Here is a 20,144-nt window from a genome sequence, read left to right as displayed (position 1 = left end):
AAATATGTCAAGCATATTTCGACTTCGTCCATCTTGCCTAGTATGTAGCACAAGAACCTCCCTTTAAGTATGCGCGATGTTTCAGATGGCATGGCAAGTGTAAACACTTGGATCGGATGCGAGTCATAGTTGAAAGAACGTGTAAACAGACGGTCAAAAAAAATCTGATATAGGCAACAAATCAGAATTGGGCATCGAGGTCTGCAGTGTAAATGGGGCTACATCCAACAGTGTTTCAAGAAAAAAAAAATATATGCTCACTTACCTTTTTCCCTAAGGTGGAAGCATCAACACAACCTTCAGCCTCTCTCACTGATGTGTCTTCACACAGCAACTGTGAATGTAATAAGAAACGATATCACAATTTGGAAATAATGCTTACCAAGTGGCCATCACAAGTAATTCTAGTGCTCAGTGTGACCCACCAATAAAGTACTAATATTTGAGTAAACTCATGATACATGATGTACAAGCAAGTGGGAATTAAGGCCATAAAAGGATGAGGTTGGCAACTTTAAATTCAGTTATCCGTGCATTTTGGTACAACATAGCAAAGTATAAACAGCTTGTAGTGGTACGATTCCTTATAACAGGTCCCATAAAGATCATGTATTAGGTCTGTAGGTGGACAATAGTTGGCCTTCTGTGGCTCCTTAAATGGATTTAGATACAGAAGCGTCTACACTACGAAAGCAGTCGGATCTAACATACGTTTCATTACTTCTGGAAGTGGTGGAAAATGGACAAGTTCAAAAAATTTAGAACCCATTTACACCTGTATTTAATGTCATCCACTTCTGATGGGATTGACAAAAACATACCCAAATACTGAGTGCAACTGGGGGCTAAAAAGCAAAGACTTGACCAAACCACCACTTTTCTATCAAATGTGTAAAAATATGACTGTCCTCATAGGCCAAAACTGTCCTTACATTTCATGTTAGATTCACGCCCATCCCCCGATACACATGTGATGGATGAACAGAGAGAACTACATTTAACCCCAAGTTTGAGACGTCACAACCCCTCTACATCCAACAGTGTTTTAAGAAGGAAAATATGCTCACTTACCTTTTTCCCTGAGGTGGAAGCATCAACACAACCTTCAGTCTCTCTCACTGATGTGTCTTCACACAGCAACTGTGAATGTAATAAGAAACGCCATCACAATTTGGGAATAATGCTTGCCAAGTGGCCACCACAAGATAATGGATGGAAGTGGCATAAAAAGGAAGTAAATATCTTTTCTCACTTTTTCAGCTCTGTTGTGTACCAGAAAATACACAAATAAATGCGTAACAAAATACAACATGGTTGACTTTTAATAATAATAAAAAAAATAAAAATAAATAAAAAAAAAGACATTACAGACCCTTGAACGCCATGGCCAAGAGGAATCTCCATAGTTGTATGTAACCTCATCATCTGGAAAGATATCTCTTATACTAAACAGGCACAGGTGTGGCCTTCCTTCAGCAATTATCGTCTTTACTTTGCAGTTTGGATTTCTGTGATCATCATTAACCAGTCTGCCAAGTGTTCCATCTTCTTTGGAAGCATCTTTGCTGTAAAAAAAAATAAAATAAAAATAAAACATTCCCGACTGGAACATTAGGTACCAACTGAATAATGTATATTTTGGGGATTATGCTAACCTTGGTTTCTTTAACCTATTGTCTAATAGATATTATTGTAACTGAGTGAGAAACAAAAGTAGTTAAACGCCAGAAGGGGTGCATTTATTAAGATAAACACAATAGGGAAGGAGAGTGAAAAGCGGAGGAAGTTAGGGAAGGGAAAAAAAAGGAGCCGTGTGCAGTCAATTACACTATTAAGTGTGAGCTGACGAGGGGTGGAGTGGCGTGCCCGAAACAATTATTCAATTATTTAATCAATTTAGTACATTTAAAAGATTGTCCATCTGACCACCGTGTCATTAACTATTATATCAGGATATCATTAGAATAATAATGTTAACAAAAATATATATATATTTTTTTTTTTTGCTTTTTTTAGAATGACATGAAACAGACTTAAAGGTATTAAACATTACAGGAAAAAAACCAGCCAACTTACCAATAACGTTTTCCATTCCATGTGAAATCGAACAAGTAGTTGCTATTAATGTCTTTAACATGTTTACTTTGAGAGAGAATCCCACGATATTCAACAACAAAGGTGGTTGGTTCAATGTGTTCAAGTGCAAACACACCTCTCCCTGAAGAGACAAAATAAAACACCATTGTAGAATTTACTTTTACTTTCAGAGGTGTTAAATTCTGTAAAAATGTGGAATGTAATACGAGGTGCAGTAACTGTGGAAGTCAAGCATCAGTTTTCACCACTATGGCTTTGATTAGACTTTTTTCTGTGACCTCACATTAATTTTTTTTAATGTGTGGCTCTTCAAAATTTAAACAAAAATGTGTCTCACCCCAGACTAAAATGTGTAAATGTATAAGCACTATTGTGATGCATCCTGTAACTTACCTTTAAATGTGTTGATTTCTCGTCCCTCAGTGAAGGCCTTGTCTTTGCCTGACAATATGTGTTCTTTTGCATCCTCTTCAGGTTTTATTCTCCTTTTTCTTACCATGTTTACTAAAAATGTTTAGCGAACATAAGTGGTATGTCTTTATAAATATTTATAATTGAACATATATTCATATTGTCAGACTATAGTGAAGTCTGTATCTCTAATTACACAATTTTACATATAAATAGTTATAAAATATACTTGTAATATTTCTACATCTTTGTCCAACAAATATAATAACGAGAGAGAGAGTATAATCATTATATTAGTTGAACAAAGATGTAAAAATATTACATATTATATGAACATCCACTAAACCCTATTACATCATGATATTAAAAGCAGTATGAAAGTGTTGAAATTGTCCATACAAACTATTTATCACTAAATTTATTTACTCAAGCATTCATTACTACATGATGGTTCACATATGTTATTAAACATGTCTATGAACTACTTTTGAATTTCATAGGTACCAAAAAAATGATTAATACAAATTATTTTACTTGACTCGCACGTGGCAGATAATATAAGTGTGTTGGAACCACTAATGGAGGTGTGGAAGACGCTAATGGCGTTTCTAATAGATATCAGCCTGATTAATCATCATACACACAGTTTAAAACTACACAGCAAAATCGTCAGTGTTAATTTAACTCCCACAGTGTTAAATTCAACACTATCCCAGTGTTTATATAATCCTCACCAGTCCAGAGTTAATTTAACACTTTGCATAGTGTTAATATTTTAACTACACAATAGTGTTAAATTTTTAACACCCATAGTGTTACGTTTTCACACTAGGTTGTGTTAACTCCTCACTGGGGGTGTTACTTCAAAACATTCGGTGTTATTTAACTACTTTGTGTAAATTCCATAATACTTAATGTGTACATCTACATGATTATGTCATGTTAGTAACACACTGAAGTGCAATTATGACATTCAACAAATGTACAATGTTATATTCAATGTTCTGAAAATCCTTGTTGAGTCACAAAAACATGAACAATTAATTAAACAATCCTTTTTAATAAATAATAAATTCCAAGCACCATTGGAACGTTTGTACATTTACAAAGAAAAGAAAGGCACAACATAAAGCTCATCATCACCACCATAAGCACTTTGTAGGTCAAAGGGGTTGTATATTTCAATACAGTCTGCTTTGATGACATCTTTTTCATTAGTTTCAAACACTTTGTAGGCATGACGATGTTCACTGAAGTTTTCTATCATAAGCTTGTTAACTATGAAGAAGGTGACACTATTAACAAGAAGGATCATTTTTATTCTGCAAAACACAGGCATCTCATGTTCAGATCCACAGCAAATAACAAATCCTGCTCTGTACTCTGTTCCACTAATATTAACCCAATTAGTAGAGAAGGTGTCTTCTGCAACAGCAGGCAAGACTTGGGTGATCATTTCACTATTTTCCTCATTATCAAATGGTTTCAAGGGTCCATACTCAACATGGTTTAAAGGAGTTGTCTCCCACTTGTATGCTATGGACATTTGATGTTTTTTGGCAAGTGACACCGTGATGTTTTTAAAGTTTTTAAGGGTGCTTTTGAATACCCTATGTTTGGCCTCACCTCTCATACTCCACATGTGTATTATTGGTCCAATTTTTCTTATACAAGATGGGTAATGTAACATATAGTGATGTTTAGGAATCATGTTTCTACCTGATACAATTCTATCTGAACAAGTCATGGTGTTCCATTATTAAATGCTTTAAATGCACAGTCATGCCAAGTGTAACAGATAGACAAAATATGATGTTAATTATTTGCAGTAAAAGCAACAGTTCTGATTTCCTTCTGGCACAAGGTCACCAAAAATCAAAGGAATGTTTCTTACCAGACAGAGAGACTGAATGGAGTTGAGTCCAATACTATTGCCACTACTGTCCAAGTTAACCCTTGTTGGACGATTTTTGCGCTCCAAGTAGCCATAGTCAAAAGCATATATTCGTGACAAAAGACCAGGTTTTAACAAAAAATTTTCTGATAGATATTCCAACAATAACTTTATCTCATACTGAGCCACCCCTTCGAGAATGTCATGCATAATGTCGAATGAAAAATTCTGGCAAACATGAAAGTACTGTAGGCTATTCAGTGTCGAATTCTTCTTTAAGCCAAACACATGCAGCTTTTGAGGATTAGATTGCAACTCACTGCAGTGCATTTCAAAAAGTTCCTTTCCTCGCAAGATTATCTTTGGGTCATCCTCACTATACACGTTCTGAGCATCATCTTTTTCAATCAAACACAAACGACAGAAATAACATCCACTGAAAGACTCTACAAAACCTAAAATTGCATGCATCCCCAAGTTGTCCCCAGTTATCTGACATATAGTGCCTTGGACCTTTTCAGGTGAGAAGGATAAATCAATGCCATGACTCTCCAATAATTTTATGTCATCAATCAGAGGCTGTAAAATAGGATCAAAGCCATATTTTTTTACGTCTTCTGCATGAAACAATGCAATCAAATGAATGTTCATCAATGCAGAATTTAACTTTGGTGGTAGATTTCTGAGGACAAAGTACAATGCACCAATTTTGTGAACACCATGTTTGGAACCTAGTGGGTTAGCAGTCTCAAAGTCATCATAAAAAATTTGAATTTGCAAAGAAGTCAGTTGTTTTGAAAACAATGGATGTGTCTTAAAGTAACTTCCATCACAGAAGTCTTCATACAGATGGAGCCATGCCAAATAGCCGCGGAAGTGTGAATTGCGTACGAATGGCGTACGGCTGCCCCATGCACGCCGTAGTCCCCCCTCCTTTTTCTTCGAGAAAGGCGTGTCAAGATTTCACAGTAAACACGCCCATTCAAGCCCTATTTATGCATTGTCCTGGTTCCACCACTAGATGGCGCTTCGTTCTCAAGGACACGTTAACACAAGCCAGCAATTTAGCTGCGCTGAGTTGCAATCACGTGATTTTAACAACACACCCCCACCGAACTGACGCTGCCAAACTGCACTAGAGATGAAGATGGCGGATTAATGGACTATTCGCGGTAAGTGGTGTTTTAATTTATAAAAATTTGTTTGGGATTAGTTTACAGTTTATTTCTTAGTTTAGTTTTTACCGGCCGTTTTGAAAATCACTGGCAGCACCAGCAGCGGTCAGATGTAACTTTAGATAACTTAATGATCTGTTTACCAAGTCTGGAGTTAACATTACAGTTTACTGTCAGTGTCACAAACTCACAATGTCACTCCAGTTTAACTAAAAAGACACTAAAGCTTTAAAAATACTATTAATGTCCATATTACAAAAGCTGCACTACCGGATGAAGAGTGTTTGTGCTCTATAAAAATGCCTTTAGAGTCTGACCGCGTGTTGTCTGGATAAATTCAGCATTTATTTATTCTTAGGGTAAGAGTTAATCTGCAGGTTATTTCTGTGAATATAATGTGATGCAGTTCATGAAGGACACAAGCTGAGGATAGATGTACAGGAGCTCGCGAGCTAAACGCTCATAACAGGGTTTATATTTCTCTCAGTTTGGCCGTGACTTTGCGCGATAGCGCGAGCGCTTAGTTACCGAGCTGGATAAAAACTCTGAAGTGTTTATCAGTTAAGGGGGAGGGGGAGGTGTGTGTGTGGGGAGGTGAGGGGGGCTTCAGTACTCGGGAAGTTATGGTTTGGCTTCAGAGATGAACTAATATATACGAGCGTTATATCGCCTAACTTATTTGTATGAAAAGCGCATTTTAATTTAATGCAGACGATAATACAGACAGACCGGGGGTTAACACTAACAAAGTTCACTGGTTAAAGTTATCCCAGTTTATTTACATCCCAGAATTCCCCAAAACAGTAGGTTTACTAATATCTTTTATATTTATTACAACTAGATATTCTGTAAAGTTTATTTATCTTTGTCTTCACTAAATTCTCCTGTTGTCTTTAATCAGAGCTCCGCTGTGGAGGATTGGGGGGTCAGACGGATGACGGTTGGCCTTTTGGAGCTACTGGAGGAGCCTGAACAAGCTGTTGAGGGAGCTGTAGGAGGGATGACGTCACAGTGCAACAGCTTTAGAATTATGTTTGGTCAGGTCTACTGTATATTCTGAACATAGAATTGCAAAACGTCTGATACTTTAGGGGGGAAACAAAGAATTAAACTGTTCCATCTTTAATATTTTTTAAAAATGATATTTTAATATGAAAGAACCAGATAGAGACTGATAAGCAGCTGGTGTTATCCGGGTATTTTATTGACCTTTAAGCAAAAATTAAACATGTTTTCACCTGTTTTATACAAATTATTGTTTTACCTTTGACTAGTTTTGGAAGAATAAATGTTATTTTTAAAGTCATGTGTGCGTGTTTTAATTGTTGGGGGATTGTTTGTGTATTTAAAAATACATTTACTTAAACCAACAACTTCAATGTGCAAAAAATAGGACCTGACGTTGTTTTAAATAGTCAAAGAGTTGGGCTAATAATAATGATAATTATAATTATAATTATTATTATTATTACTGGTTATAGAAACAAATAAAAACAACAGTTAAACACTTGATCATATGTATCTGTGCTGGTTTGTGTTTGTGATTATGTGACCCATAATCATTTTTTTCTCAGTATAAATTTTTGGGGGGTTTTAAGAACTCCATTAAAAGAGCAAAGACAAACTTAGAAGGAGTGGAAGGTAAGAAACCTCAGTGGAGAATACTGACTGTGACATGGTGCTAATTGCTCTGTGTGTGTGTGTTTGGCGGGGGGAGGGGTACTTCAGGCTTACTTGTCTGCGCAATGTTTGTGTTAAACCAACGGAGAAATGCAAAGAAAACGGAGAAACACACACACACACACACACACCTCTCATCCACAAACGCTTTAACTGTTGTCTTGTAAATCGTTGATTAAACCTATGAACACAGCTGTTCAGCATCAGTCCTAAACACAAGCGCAGGGTATGTTTTTGTCCTTAATTAAAAGACACCAATATGTTAATAATTTACACAATGATAACATGTTTATGTATAATGTTTATTTTGCGGGAAAAGGTAATAAGCAATATTTAAAATAAAACAAACCAGGAAGTAAGTGTTTCATACATTAAAGTGCTGTGTATAACCAAGTGCCCCAACAGACATAGCATCAGTGTGGAGAGTGTGTGCGCTGTAGGGGATTGGAAGGTGAACGAAGATAATCATTTACAAGACAAAAGACGTTCAGAGGTGTGTTATGTCCTAAAACGCCCTCCCCCCCTACCCCGCCACGGATTGCCCCCCATTACGCAATCGCTATCTTTAAAGAAAAGCCGCCGCCCCTTTTCATTCAAACGTGTTAGCGAGTGTTTTTTCTTTCCCTCCGCTCGGTTTTGTGAACACAGTTGCGTTCAGTAACACGGTGGAACCAAATACCTAAACAGCAGCAACAACAACCATTATGATCACACTTTTGAATTTATATTGCTTAAATATTTCGCAGCTCTGTCCTCTTTGCATTGCTACGTGTTTATTTACTTCCTTTTCGCATCGCACGTAATGCACTCTTGGAAATGATATAATATTCAATCAAACATCAAGTTATTAAAAGTAACAAATTTGTCACTACTCTTCTCTCATGCAGCACGGCTAAAAAGATAATAAAAGTTACACCAAAGTGCTGCAGGTTTGGTGTCTGTGAGCTTTTCCTAATCAGAGTTAGACGGGGGGCATTTTGTGGCTGATCCAGTTACACTCTACTTAGATATTACACAGAGGGGAGTTCACTTCTGTTCTCTTCATCCTAGCTTAATTTCATCTCATGAAATAATAGTAAGTTTTGTAAAGTCTGAGTTCATCTCCCCAGCCAGTGTTGTGTATGGACAGGGTAGCATCATGGCAGGATTGGTGTCATTTTATTATCTTTTTAGCCGTGCTGCGTAAGAGAAGAGTAGTGACGAATTCATTACTTTCGTTACTAGACTATTTTGTCTGCAAGTGAAATACATCGATACGTTAATAATTTACACCACGATAACATTACTGCAGAAGGATCTAGAGACGTGACTTCGAGACGTTCACAGTATATTCGAACCGTAGACAGTGTTTATTTTGCAGAACATTACAAAACAGCCATGTCCAATAAAACAGTGCATCTTTAATAAGCCACATTGGTTTCGAGTCAGTAGTAAAATTAACGAAAGACTGAGAATCCCCGTAATTTTTATATCTATATTTTAATGTTCAAATTAACGTTTCAGAGTAGCCTATATAATTTGTCTTGTCATCTGTTTACAGCGTTGGCTGATTTTGTGATTGAGACCCATGGGTTACATTTAAATATTTTTATTAGTAGTAGTAAGTAGTAACCCTGGATAAATCACAATATAAGCCCTCTCTCGCGCACGCGCTCTCTCTCTCTCTCTCTCTCTCTCTCACACACACACACACACACACACACACACGTACACACACAAACAAATAAAACATAAAATCGCGTAAAACCAAATGAAACTATGGCAAAAATATATAAGCAGTGAAAATTACAGTATATCCTGTAGGTGATTCCTGTCCTGATAACAGACGCTGACCCTCTGGAACTGTTTAGTTCTGTTACTATTGTGTTCAGGTGTGAATGTTTATGGGGATTTAGTCTGTCTCTGCTGCCGCATCTATTCACCGTAGTGATAAGTGATTAATGTCCCATCAGATCTTTCATGGGGGAACGTTATGCTGGTTAAATGACTGAAGACAGACTGATCCGTATGGGCAGATAGTTGTTTCAGATATTATGCGTTATTAATCGATTTGTTATGCCAATTTTTGACTATCAGCGAAACAAAACATCAGCGAAAACATCAAAAATATAACGAAAACAAACTCAAGCAGAAGTTAAATTTTAAGCTTTACTTTGCAGCAAAATATTATCTACCAGTGTATTAAACGGAAATAGATAAAATACACCGTAATGTAAAATACTGTACATAGCCCGCATTTGTATTCCGTACCTACAACGACCGGTATAGATAAATTACAGATGTTACCGTGTCTTTAAGTATTATTAAGGATGTCGTGAAAAATATTGCAATAAGTAGTTTTATTAATTAATTTAATCATTAATTAAAAATAGCATAAGCATCATGGGTTGTGTATTGAGGGATTTAAATCTGTTTTATGAATCGTTTTTATCCCTCTTTTTTACCACATCATCTATTGATGAAACTATGTTGACGTAAGTTATGTTATATATATTAAATATAGTAACCGGATGCTTGGACACTGCTGAAGCAGTCAATGCTCCATCTGGCGGAATTATACAGCATTGCAACCATCTTTTTAAAAAGCGCATGGGGGCGTTTATGGGGCGGGGCATCGTTAACTACGTCATCGCGGGGGATCACATTCCGTGCACGGATCGATCATGGTCCTGTCACGGTCCTGTCATAGCCCTATCATGCTCCAAGCGGCTGTTTGACGTGGCTCCCACTGTATCTGTCTTTTTTTGATTCACAAGGTTTTGCAAGCAGTTCACAAATATAAGAATTGCGACAGATAAATTTGATTGTTTCCAAAATTGGAATGTACACAAAAGTGTCCTTTACTGGGACCTGGTCGTAAGTTCCTGTATTTTTATTTAACCGTGTATCATAACGAATTCCTAATTTTTTTTCCACAGGCTCCACAATCCCCCATTTTGCACTGAAATACTTCTTCCTTTTAGTTTCTGTATCAAAGCTCTCAGCTGGGTTTTCAAAAGTCTCGAGATATTTTTCCAAAGTAGATCTAACAGGATTATCTACTGGCACAGCGGACAGTACTTTCTGCTTAAAGTGAGAGTGCAGTCCATTAGCAAAATCTTCCAAATCACAAACAACTGCTGACACTACACTGTTTGCCACACCACTACCACTGAGTTTAGCAATAATTTTAGCACAAATGTCTTTAGTATTTTCTTCGATACACTGGCCTGATCCATTGTTTTCAGAACAACCAGCCTCAGCATTCTGCAAGACACTTGTTCCCGCTACTTCTACAGTATCTTGTAAACTGTCAAAATCATCCTGAAATGACTCAGTTACTGCATCACCACTTTGATAAAAATCTTTATCATGAACACTGTTTAAATGTTTTCTAAAACCAGGATATGTAGTGAACCGACGCCTACAACTCTCTTGTGAACAAACCAACTTAAATTTGGTGCTTGGATAAAAACTATGGCCAAGTCGCAAATGACTTATCAAAGCCTGACTAGTGATATGCAGAGCTTGACAGATGAAACATTTATACATTGTCAATTCTCATTCAGAATCTTGGCACGCAACTCACGGACACGTGGTGACTCGTCTGTTGAAGTTACATCAATGTTGAATACGGTGGTTTGCACAAAAGTGTAGAGATGAACGAGGGACTCCTCATAAGACAAGTTGAACACATACTGGGATTTTAAAAGCTGATCAAAAGCAGTCAATGAGCTGGTGGCTTGGCAGGGGATGAGTTGTTTGTCAACTGCGATGTAAAAGGTGTCAATCCTGTTCTGTGTTCGGCCAACAGCAAGGATATATGGTTGTTTACCCTCTCTTTCTTGCAGATGTTCATCGATGCTGCAGCATGACTAAAAACAAATGAGATTTGTAACATATAATTAAAAAAAAATTATTAAAAATAAAATGTACACCTTTCACTAATGCTGAGTATAAACCACCCCTTTGGTGTGAGATCATGTGCCTTAAGGACTTTACTCACAAATAATTGGCCTGTATCAAGTCACTGACTCTACATAGAGAAAAAATAGTAGAAAGTGCATATAACTGAAGAAGTCTCTTGAGGAATTTAAAAACGTGAGGCAATATAATTTACCTTGTGAAAGTGCACCATTTTGTCCACTTCATCACTCGAACTTATTTTGGTCCTCCTCTTACGCCCAGCTGAAGGTGGCAAAAGATAAAGCAGCAGCAGCAGAGAAGCCATGTCACTGTCCCAGTCTACTGAGCAAAACAAGGATATGATTAATTTGTGAAAGGAAAATGTGAAAGAATATTAGTAAAATCAACAAAGCATGCTGTGAAGCTTACCATTTCCATCACTCTCACCAAGTTTCTCAGCAGCCTTTAACAAACGACACAGGTCAGCTGACTGAGTCAGTTGTTTGGCCTCTTTGATGATTTTGGGCTTGAAGGAGGTATCCCACTTCTCAAGCAACTTGGAGGCTGTTTCAGCACCAAACAGCAGCAGGAAGTCTTGATTCACCTGTTAATCATGAACAAGCATATAAATCAGGGTTTGGTATTGTTATATTGTATATTCACATCTATTTTAAAGATGGGATGTTATTCATAACTTCTTAAACCTTTGTGAGAACACAACAACATTTAGTCAGAAGACCAGGATGACCAATGAGTGCATCTTTTACCACTGCAATTAAAGACTGCACTGAGCACACTAGTCCTTTGACATCCATAAAGCGTGGAAATGTTTTGAACACATCTGCAGTTCTTTCTGCGTCATGCACTAGTTCCTGGCGGTGTTGGAACGTCATCTTCATCTTCTGAAATACACTTGCTTCATCAGGACAGTGAACAAGAAATGAAATAGCCTCCCTGCAGGCATCTCCATCAAGTTGCTGAGGCAGTGTGGTTGCTGATCTATGACGCTTTGGACATTGTTCTTGAGGCACCGAGGCTTCCTTCACTGGTCGTTTAATTGTTCACCTGGACATGGTCTTGAGGCGCCATGCTAAATATCCAGTGCCTTTCACCCCATCATAGAAATGCTCCTGTTACAATTTAAGGGATAAAATGGAAACCAAAGAACAATCACTCCTCATATTCTTACAACTCAACCTATTTCCAATCAGGGCTAATCAGTGATCATTATCTTGAACAAGTTGAATTTAATAAAATACTCAACAGGTTCAATTGTGGTTACAAGACTTTATGTTTAGTCACAATCAAAATGAAAATAGTAAAACTCTGAAATAATTTCACTTTTACTTTAGTTACATGAGTTCTTACTATCATTGCACGACTCACATAGCCCTTTGGAGAAAATGGATCCTTCAGTGAAGGAAAGAGTGTAATAATTCCTAAGGCATACTTCTCCTTTTGCTGACGGGAGGGAATCCTCCTATAGAGAAAAGAAAATTGATCAAACTTAAATGAGTTTTCCTTCTATTAAGTTAGTGTATCATTACAAGAATTTGCCTGCATGTTACATTTCTTTATAATATTAACTAACCCATTTACCCATGTTTCTCGGTCAGATCACTTGCCAATATGTTGACAAGCTGTCTCCGGGTGCGATGACTGAGTGACTTTTCTGACCGGTACTCTTTAAGAATATCCTCTCCACCAGGCTTCCTATGCAAGGCATTTTCAACCATCTGCTCACAAAGAGGGGGAAAAACGTTTTCAGTGTTTTTTCTATTATATAAAATTATTGGAAGGAAAACAAACATAATTTTTTAGATAAACTAAAGGTGAAAATTTCAGAGAAATGTCAAAACCCAGCAGCAAGAGGTAAACATCTGAGGGGGCAGATCAATAATACTTAGATTAATAAAGGGCAAGTTTGAAATTACATCCTTTGATTGGTGAAAATTTCAATTGTGCATGACTTATACACTATATTAAGTACATAAACTACTACTGACAATTACCTCTTTCGCAGCCTCTGACACAGAAACCTTTACTGAAGAACTGCCTGAGTCTTCTTTGCAGGATCTACTGCAGCCTGTGGGAATACCCTGTTCCCTTAGGTCACTGTCACTTGATGAAAGTGACAAGGTATCCGTGAAGGAAGACATAGCATCCGAGGATGATGGTGTTGAATGAGCTAAAGAAAAAAAATCTTCAAAAGAGACCATTTGATTAATTTCATTTTTGCAGCTCAGTCCATTTTGGCAAACATTTTCTATATTCTTAAAAATTATTCTGATTAGATTTCTATTAATCCAGTTAGCAACATTAATAATTTAACAAATATATATTGAGTAGCAGATGACCTTACATAAATATGCCCCAAACCTACCCTCTGCATAAAGAAAGGTCAATATCATCTGCATTAAGAGCTAGCCAAAACATGGTTATACATTGAGAACATCACATTTTCTGAGAACACCTGCCTTTATCTGAAGTCCTTTCACATACGGTCAGGCATAGGTCTGGGTGAGCCTCCAATAAGTCAAGAAGAATGTCTTCGTCAACTGCTGTGCCAGTTTCATCAAAAATGTCAAGATTAGCAGCCTCAGGGAGACCAAACCTGATTTTGACTGTAGAAAGAGCAACTGTAATCATAAAGTCACCTGAAACAAAGTTCCCTCAAACAGGCTGAATTGTATCTTTATCTTTAAAATTACTCTAAAATAATAAAATACTTAAGAGCAGCATCATGACAATCATTAATCATTACCTTGGCACTTCCTTGTCTTTAAAACGGTTGGCTAAACTAGACAATTTTAAATGTACAATATATGAGGGCTGGCTAAACTAGACAATTTGGTACTGACTTACTGCAAATGTGTATACAAACCTTTGTGCCTAAATACTGATCACATGTGAAGTTAAAGACGAAATAATAAACAGACACCAGGGTTTGGTTGTTATTTATAAGCTTTAAACAGGTGTTTCTCCACAATAAACGAGCTAATTCTAGACGATTTCCTAGCTGTGGAACTCGTCCTGACTTACCCGCCAAAACGAGCAACGTATCTGATGTAGTTTATTACAACACACATTGTTAGGCCTCTAAGGATATCTTACCTTCATTGATGAATTCCACATAGGTGAAACCTGAGTGAAATTTGATGTACTTCTTTACACTAAGGTATTTTACTTTCAGCAACATGTCCCAACGCTGAAGAAAGTGGAAAAAAAACAGATTTAAACTGTTGTTTTAGTGGCTAACAAACTATGCAGTTTGTTAAACAGCATACCCCCACAGCCTTTATTGTGCCTTTCATTGCAGACACGAGTGTTGCACTAAAATATGCTACACAAATTGCTAGGTGTGGTTCTTACCTTATCAATTCAATATGGATCTTGACTCCAAGGCTTCTTCTGGGTGAGGGTGTGTCCAGGCAAGAAAGCGCGAAAAAAACGGAAGTAGAAAGTAACTACAAAAGAGTGTTGGCAATTGACGCCTTGAAACAGCACCGGCAAGAGAGCTTTTTCTTAAAAAAAAAAAAATTATTAAATTTCTACATTTTGGGCTTTTATTTATGTTGTCTAACAGCTATGGATTTTAATAATTTTACTAATATCTAGGTAAAAATATAGGTGCATATATATGCACATAAGTACATATATGCACGTATATATGTACACATATATGTACATATAATATAGGAAAACGGCCAATTTTATATATGTCACATATATGTCTATATGGGTACATATATGCACGCACGCATATATGTACGCATATATGTACATATAATATAGGAAAACGGCCAATTTTATATATGTCACATATATGTCTATATGGGTACATATATGCACGCACGCATATATGTACCCATATATGTACATATATGTACATATAATATAGGAAAACGGCCAATTTTATATATGTCACATATATGTCTATAGGTACATATATGCACGCATATATGCACGCACGCATATATGTACGCATATATGTACATATATGTACATATAATATAGGAAAACGGCCAATTTTATATATGTCACATATATTAAAAACCTATATCAAACCTATATTAAAACATATATGTTTTATATAGGTTTTTTCCGTGTGGGCTCCACCGCACATCAAGTCCGTATGGTCTTTGACGGACATCCAAAGCACCCAATCGCTGACGAGCATTCCGCGCAGCCCGACCAATGAGCTCCGCAGATTCAGGAAGCGCTCTGACTTTGACAGACATGAAAAGCAGCCAATCGCTGACGAGAATTCGGCAGCTCGACCAATGAAACGCGGCGGAAATGAAGCTGCAGTAGCGCCAATTTGCCGATAGAGGCGCGTCATACACCGGGGTCATACGCTGATAAAAAAAAAAAAACGGGTGGGCGGAAATAATGGGACATTTTCCCAAAAAGCGGGAGGGAATTCAGGGAACATGAATAAACCGCTCTACGTTGCCAGAATTATAAGGACATCGGCCATGTCCTTATAGTTACCGTGTGTCCTCATAGTGTCGGTATGTATTCAGGTATTTTGTCCTTACAGTCCGGCCGCACTAACGCGCACACACAAACACACACACACATACAAACAAAAATCAACGATGCTTTACACGCACACACGATTATTATACGAGTGAGAGCCCTCGTATAATAGAAACTTAAGAAACTTGGTATTCTTAAATCAAGGCAAGCTTGCTTGAATTGTTGCTCGTCTTGCAGAACGCTCCAAACCGTGTTAGGTTCCAGTGTATTTCTATAATATCACAATATTAAAAGTCACCAGATGTTTCTTTTTTTTTTTCATTTTATTTCCTTTTAGGTCAAAATTATCTTCAAAAATTAACATCATCTTTGTAGTATTTAGGCGTTATATGAAGTGAGAGACAACTTTTTTATAGCGATTGTTCCACTTTTAACCTCTGACTCACCTTGACTGGAACAGAACACCATCACCACCTCACTGATTCACTACAACACTGTGTGTCGGTCTCCAGGCTTTCCACGTTAGTGATTCAGACCATAAGCCTGATGCTCGGTGAGACGGAGAAAGGAGCTGCTCGCTTTAGCGCACTAACGTCCAAGCAGTGAGTAAACTCAGATATGACTGGAGCCTGTGACTGTAGTGTATATTTATACAGTATGTTACTGTATCAGGAGCCTTCAATGTGTTGCAGGGGAAGCGTGACTGCAGACTTGCTCTTGGCTTTGGTGTGTGTGATCCTGAGCTAAAGCCTTACAACTGCAATTCTACATCTCACACAGAGGTAAGACACAACACTGTTATCTGTCTTGTTTGTGTTATTGCTGTACTGGATATAGTTTCAATAAGAATTAATCATCTGTGTCTGGACATAACCAGTGACTAGCAATATAAAACATAAGTAACACTAATAACACAAACAATACAATATTTCATTTCTAAAACCTTATGGTGCAGTAGATTCTCATTCTCTGGCATTAGACATAGAAAATGAAGTTTATATGTTAGTGGGTTTGGAGTCATTTGTAAATGATTTGTAATGTCATTTCAAAATTAACACACTCCTCATTTATAATGTCGTTATTGTATATAATCAGGTCCATAAGTATTTGGACAGTGACTCCATGGTGGTCAGTTTGTCTCTGTACACCAGGAAAATGGATTTGAAATGAAGCACTCAAGATGTAATCGCAAACAAATTATTGTATGTCCCTGTCCCAATATTTATGGACCTGGCTGCATAAACTCAGTACAAAATTTGTCCACTGATGCAGATTTATAGACTTTTTTTTTGTTTAGTTTTGTTTAGGTGAGTCTCATGCAGAATGTAGGACACTTTCTGACTGTCCTGGGTTTTTCAAACATTTAAATCCCACCCTTTATTTGTAAATCTCTTTAGAATCAAAATAGCTCTTCAGTAGATGGTAAGATTCACTAAGTTGTGCTCTGTCTGTGTTTAGCTCCTGTTTATGGTTTATCAGGCCCAGCGTGTGGTTCTGGTTCTGTCATTTCTGGTAAATCCATAATAATTGATATCAAATCCATGAGAATGTGATTCCTTTGGGAAAAGTAGATTAAATACTAGAGTTGATCCATGTCTATGTTGTGATGTTGAAACAGTCAGAGTCTCCCTTGAGCCCATCTCAGGCTGTCCTCCCGTACCAGCGGTGCCACTTGCTCCTGACCTGCATGCAGCACAATGCCTGTGTGAACACCTACATTATTACAGAACTTAAAGAAGAGTTCAGGTGAGAGAGTCTGTTGAGGACGACTGGGTTTTATAAGACGGTGTACAAGCCGAGACAAACAAATGAGCTACTAGTATCAGATTTAGATTACCAGATACCCAATGAGATCCAATCCTTCTTCAAAAGAGTTCGACTGATCCAAATGATCGTCCATTTACTGCAGTATTTTAATAATCTGATTATCAGAAACATCACAGTTAACACAATTCACATTCATCACAAAATAAGTGCACTTACAGAAAGGTGGCGCATTAAATGTAAAGATGTAGTTGTAGTTGATGTAGTCGGCTGCATTTGTCCCTCCCATTCAATACAGAGTTATTCTAACTGTTTATCTTTATTCTATAGTCAAACTTTGCTATTCTTATAGGAGTGCTGTCTTACAGGATGACTGTAATGAGGACATGAGTATAAAAATAATCTAAATCATATGCTGTCAAATCAGCAGTTCTTCTTGTGTTGAAGATTTTGGATCGACGTCTTAAGCAGTGTCTGTCACCATTAAAACAGCCGATGTTTTGCAAAATGATGCTCCACACTGCCTTCCATCATCTGCTCTCACACACATCAGCTCATTTACTGTGTGTGTTTCTCACACACTCCACACACACACAGCTCTGATCTGAAAGGCTCCACACTGTAGTACAGAGAGGTTCAGACTGAAAACAGTCCCTCAGGGAAGTGCTGCTCAGAACTCAGGGGAAACACACACTCACACAGATATATTATCGGAAATAAGCAAACACATCAAAAACACTTCTGAGCGGTGAACAAACTATTAACATTATTGTTATTATTACAAATTAGTGTTCGCGCATCGGGACTGCAGACACACCAGCGCCCTCTTGTGGATGTAACAGGTCCGACATTGTGTGACTGTAAAATCAAGCACTTGATTAAAATTCATTAATATGTGGAAAATCTGCATAGGATGCCAAAACTTCTTATAGGCAATAATGTGTGGAGATTAATAAGAATTAAATTATCATTTTACTCACCAAGTCTGAATTATCCTGGCTTAACTACACAGACATGCAAAAAGTAAATAGATATATAAATTAACTCCCATAGCGTTATAATCAAATGCACCATTTTATTTTTTACCTATTAATACATTAATGCTTTGTTTACAATTAATAACTTGCCTGGGTGTAGAAGAAGAAATGATTAAAACTTTTGTAAGTGGGGCTGTGAGCCTGTGACACACTGACTAAACTAACAAGTATGTTGAAAAAATTAAAAATACAAAGACACTAATATTTAAAACTCTTATAATTGCAGACAAATCCGTTTTAATAAAATTGTAAGCAATAAAGTAAGCCATTTTTTCCTCATGCAGTTACAAACTGAGTCCACAAGAGGGCACACAAGCAGCGTGTATGATGATGTTTCCCCGTAAGATTTGGAACACGTCCAAAATGGCGGCAAGAATTCCACAGACTCTCTGGGCTTTTTCAGTTCAAATACGAGTTTACGAATTGTAACGAAGCCAATGGACTCATCTACAGACAGCAGGAAGGACAAATGTATTTACTCTCTTTCCTGAACTGTGACCTTTTGTTTTGCACAGTGGTTCACTAGCTAGTGCAGTCAAGTCATAATTTTTATTGCAGCAAATAACAGTATAATAAACATCTTCACAAATCTTAGTCTATCATTTTGGATAAAATGTGTCTGTTTTTTTTCATTGTGCTTCATCACTGCATTCTGTATCATCCAGCTGTGTAGTGATGTTTAATATTTAATCAGCTATATCTTCACTGTTTGTGTGGAAGTTCTGCACATAGTGAATTATCTGTTACCTGTTTTCACTCCACATGTCATTCAGATACACTGGCTTCCCACAGATTGCTCAAATAACAAAAAGCTGAATGCATTTGGTACAAGAATAGAGAAGTGCACAGTGTCATAGAGACAGGAGTCCAAAAAGTAACCCAAAAGCCCAAGCTCTATAATTATAGTATTTTAACACACTTACTAACTAAGCGTGAGTCTTTTTTATTCAAACTAATCTTAAAATTCGTATCACTGAGATGCTACATTTACATTGAGCAGAAAATGAATAGAAGTGCCCTGTGGGTTATCAATTTTACACACACAATCCTTTAATAATCCTTTTACATGTACTGTATATCATTTGCAGGTTCTGATAATCCAAGTCTTTGTACTGAATATCACACATGTAGCCAGACTTGCTGAAGAAACTTTCTAGGGGCTTTGGCTTCCAATTATAGTATTATGTTCAGTTTGGTTGCATATACTTTCTTGAACGTTACCAAGTTAAATGTTGCATTTTGTTGTTGGAGGATGTTATAAGATGATTTCTTTCATCGATTGGATGTTTAATATTAACATATTGCAAATTCAAGCACAAGAAGCTCACTAGTTTGTTACCTGTGCCTGCTGAACAGTGTCTGGTCTCACTTAAACACTAGGTGAAGTAACTAGTACTCATAGGTGCATCATAACTATGATTTCTGCGGTCATTTTTTTATGTGTAAAAGTAAAAGTAAGAGTATTTCCACACACATATGTTGACAAGAACTCAGGAATGAGACTATGGGTACACGGGTAAGGTTCATATAAGTTAATGTCAGGTCTACAAGTCTTAAAGTATAGTTAATCATTCAAATACAAAAACATATACACTACCCCTCAAAAGTTCAGTAAGTCACTTACAAATTTCTTTGTTTTTGTTTAGTGATTTATTTTCTACATTCTACAACAATACTGGGGATTTCAAAACTATAAAATAACACATATGGAATTAGGTA

The 20,144-nt window shown here is 37.0% G+C and overlaps 2 protein-coding genes across 2 annotated transcripts in view; both read right to left on the bottom strand.

Moving 5' to 3' along the window:
* Nucleotides 1-20,144, bottom strand: part of LOC128533813 (NACHT, LRR and PYD domains-containing protein 12-like) — a 470,287-nt gene that overhangs the window by 368,392 nt on the left and 81,751 nt on the right. The window lies entirely within an intron of this gene.
* LOC128534120 (uncharacterized) lies at nt 10,791-14,341 on the bottom strand. The gene is made up of 7 exons (XM_053508421.1): nt 14,257-14,341; nt 13,155-13,330; nt 12,742-12,878; nt 12,529-12,622; nt 11,584-11,746; nt 11,357-11,424; nt 10,791-11,111 (listed from the first exon to the last, which is right to left on the bottom strand). The coding sequence occupies exons 1-7, from the start codon at nt 14,339-14,341 to the stop codon at nt 10,791-10,793; spliced, it is 1,044 nt and encodes a 347-aa protein (XP_053364396.1).

This window comes from Clarias gariepinus, chromosome 12 (genome assembly GCF_024256425.1).
Source record: "Clarias gariepinus isolate MV-2021 ecotype Netherlands chromosome 12, CGAR_prim_01v2, whole genome shotgun sequence".
NCBI classification, from domain to species: Eukaryota; Metazoa; Chordata; class Actinopteri; order Siluriformes; family Clariidae; genus Clarias; species Clarias gariepinus.
Note: the sequence above shows the minus strand (reverse complement) of the source record. Positions and strands in the feature narration are given on the sequence as shown.

Bases quoted from the DNA above. Each gene is read 5' to 3' on its own strand.
- LOC128534120 (XM_053508421.1), bottom strand. From the start codon at position 14,341: ATGTTGCTGAAAGTAAAATACCTTAGTGTAAAGAAGTACATCAAATTT. The intron at 13,331-14,256 runs GTAAGATATCCT...TTTTTTCTTTAG, and splicing joins TGTGGAATTCATCAATGAAG to CTCATTCAACACCATCATCC. The intron at 11,112-11,356 runs GTAAATTATATT...ATTTGTTTTTAG, and splicing joins AAATGGTGCACTTTCACAAG to TCATGCTGCAGCATCGATGA.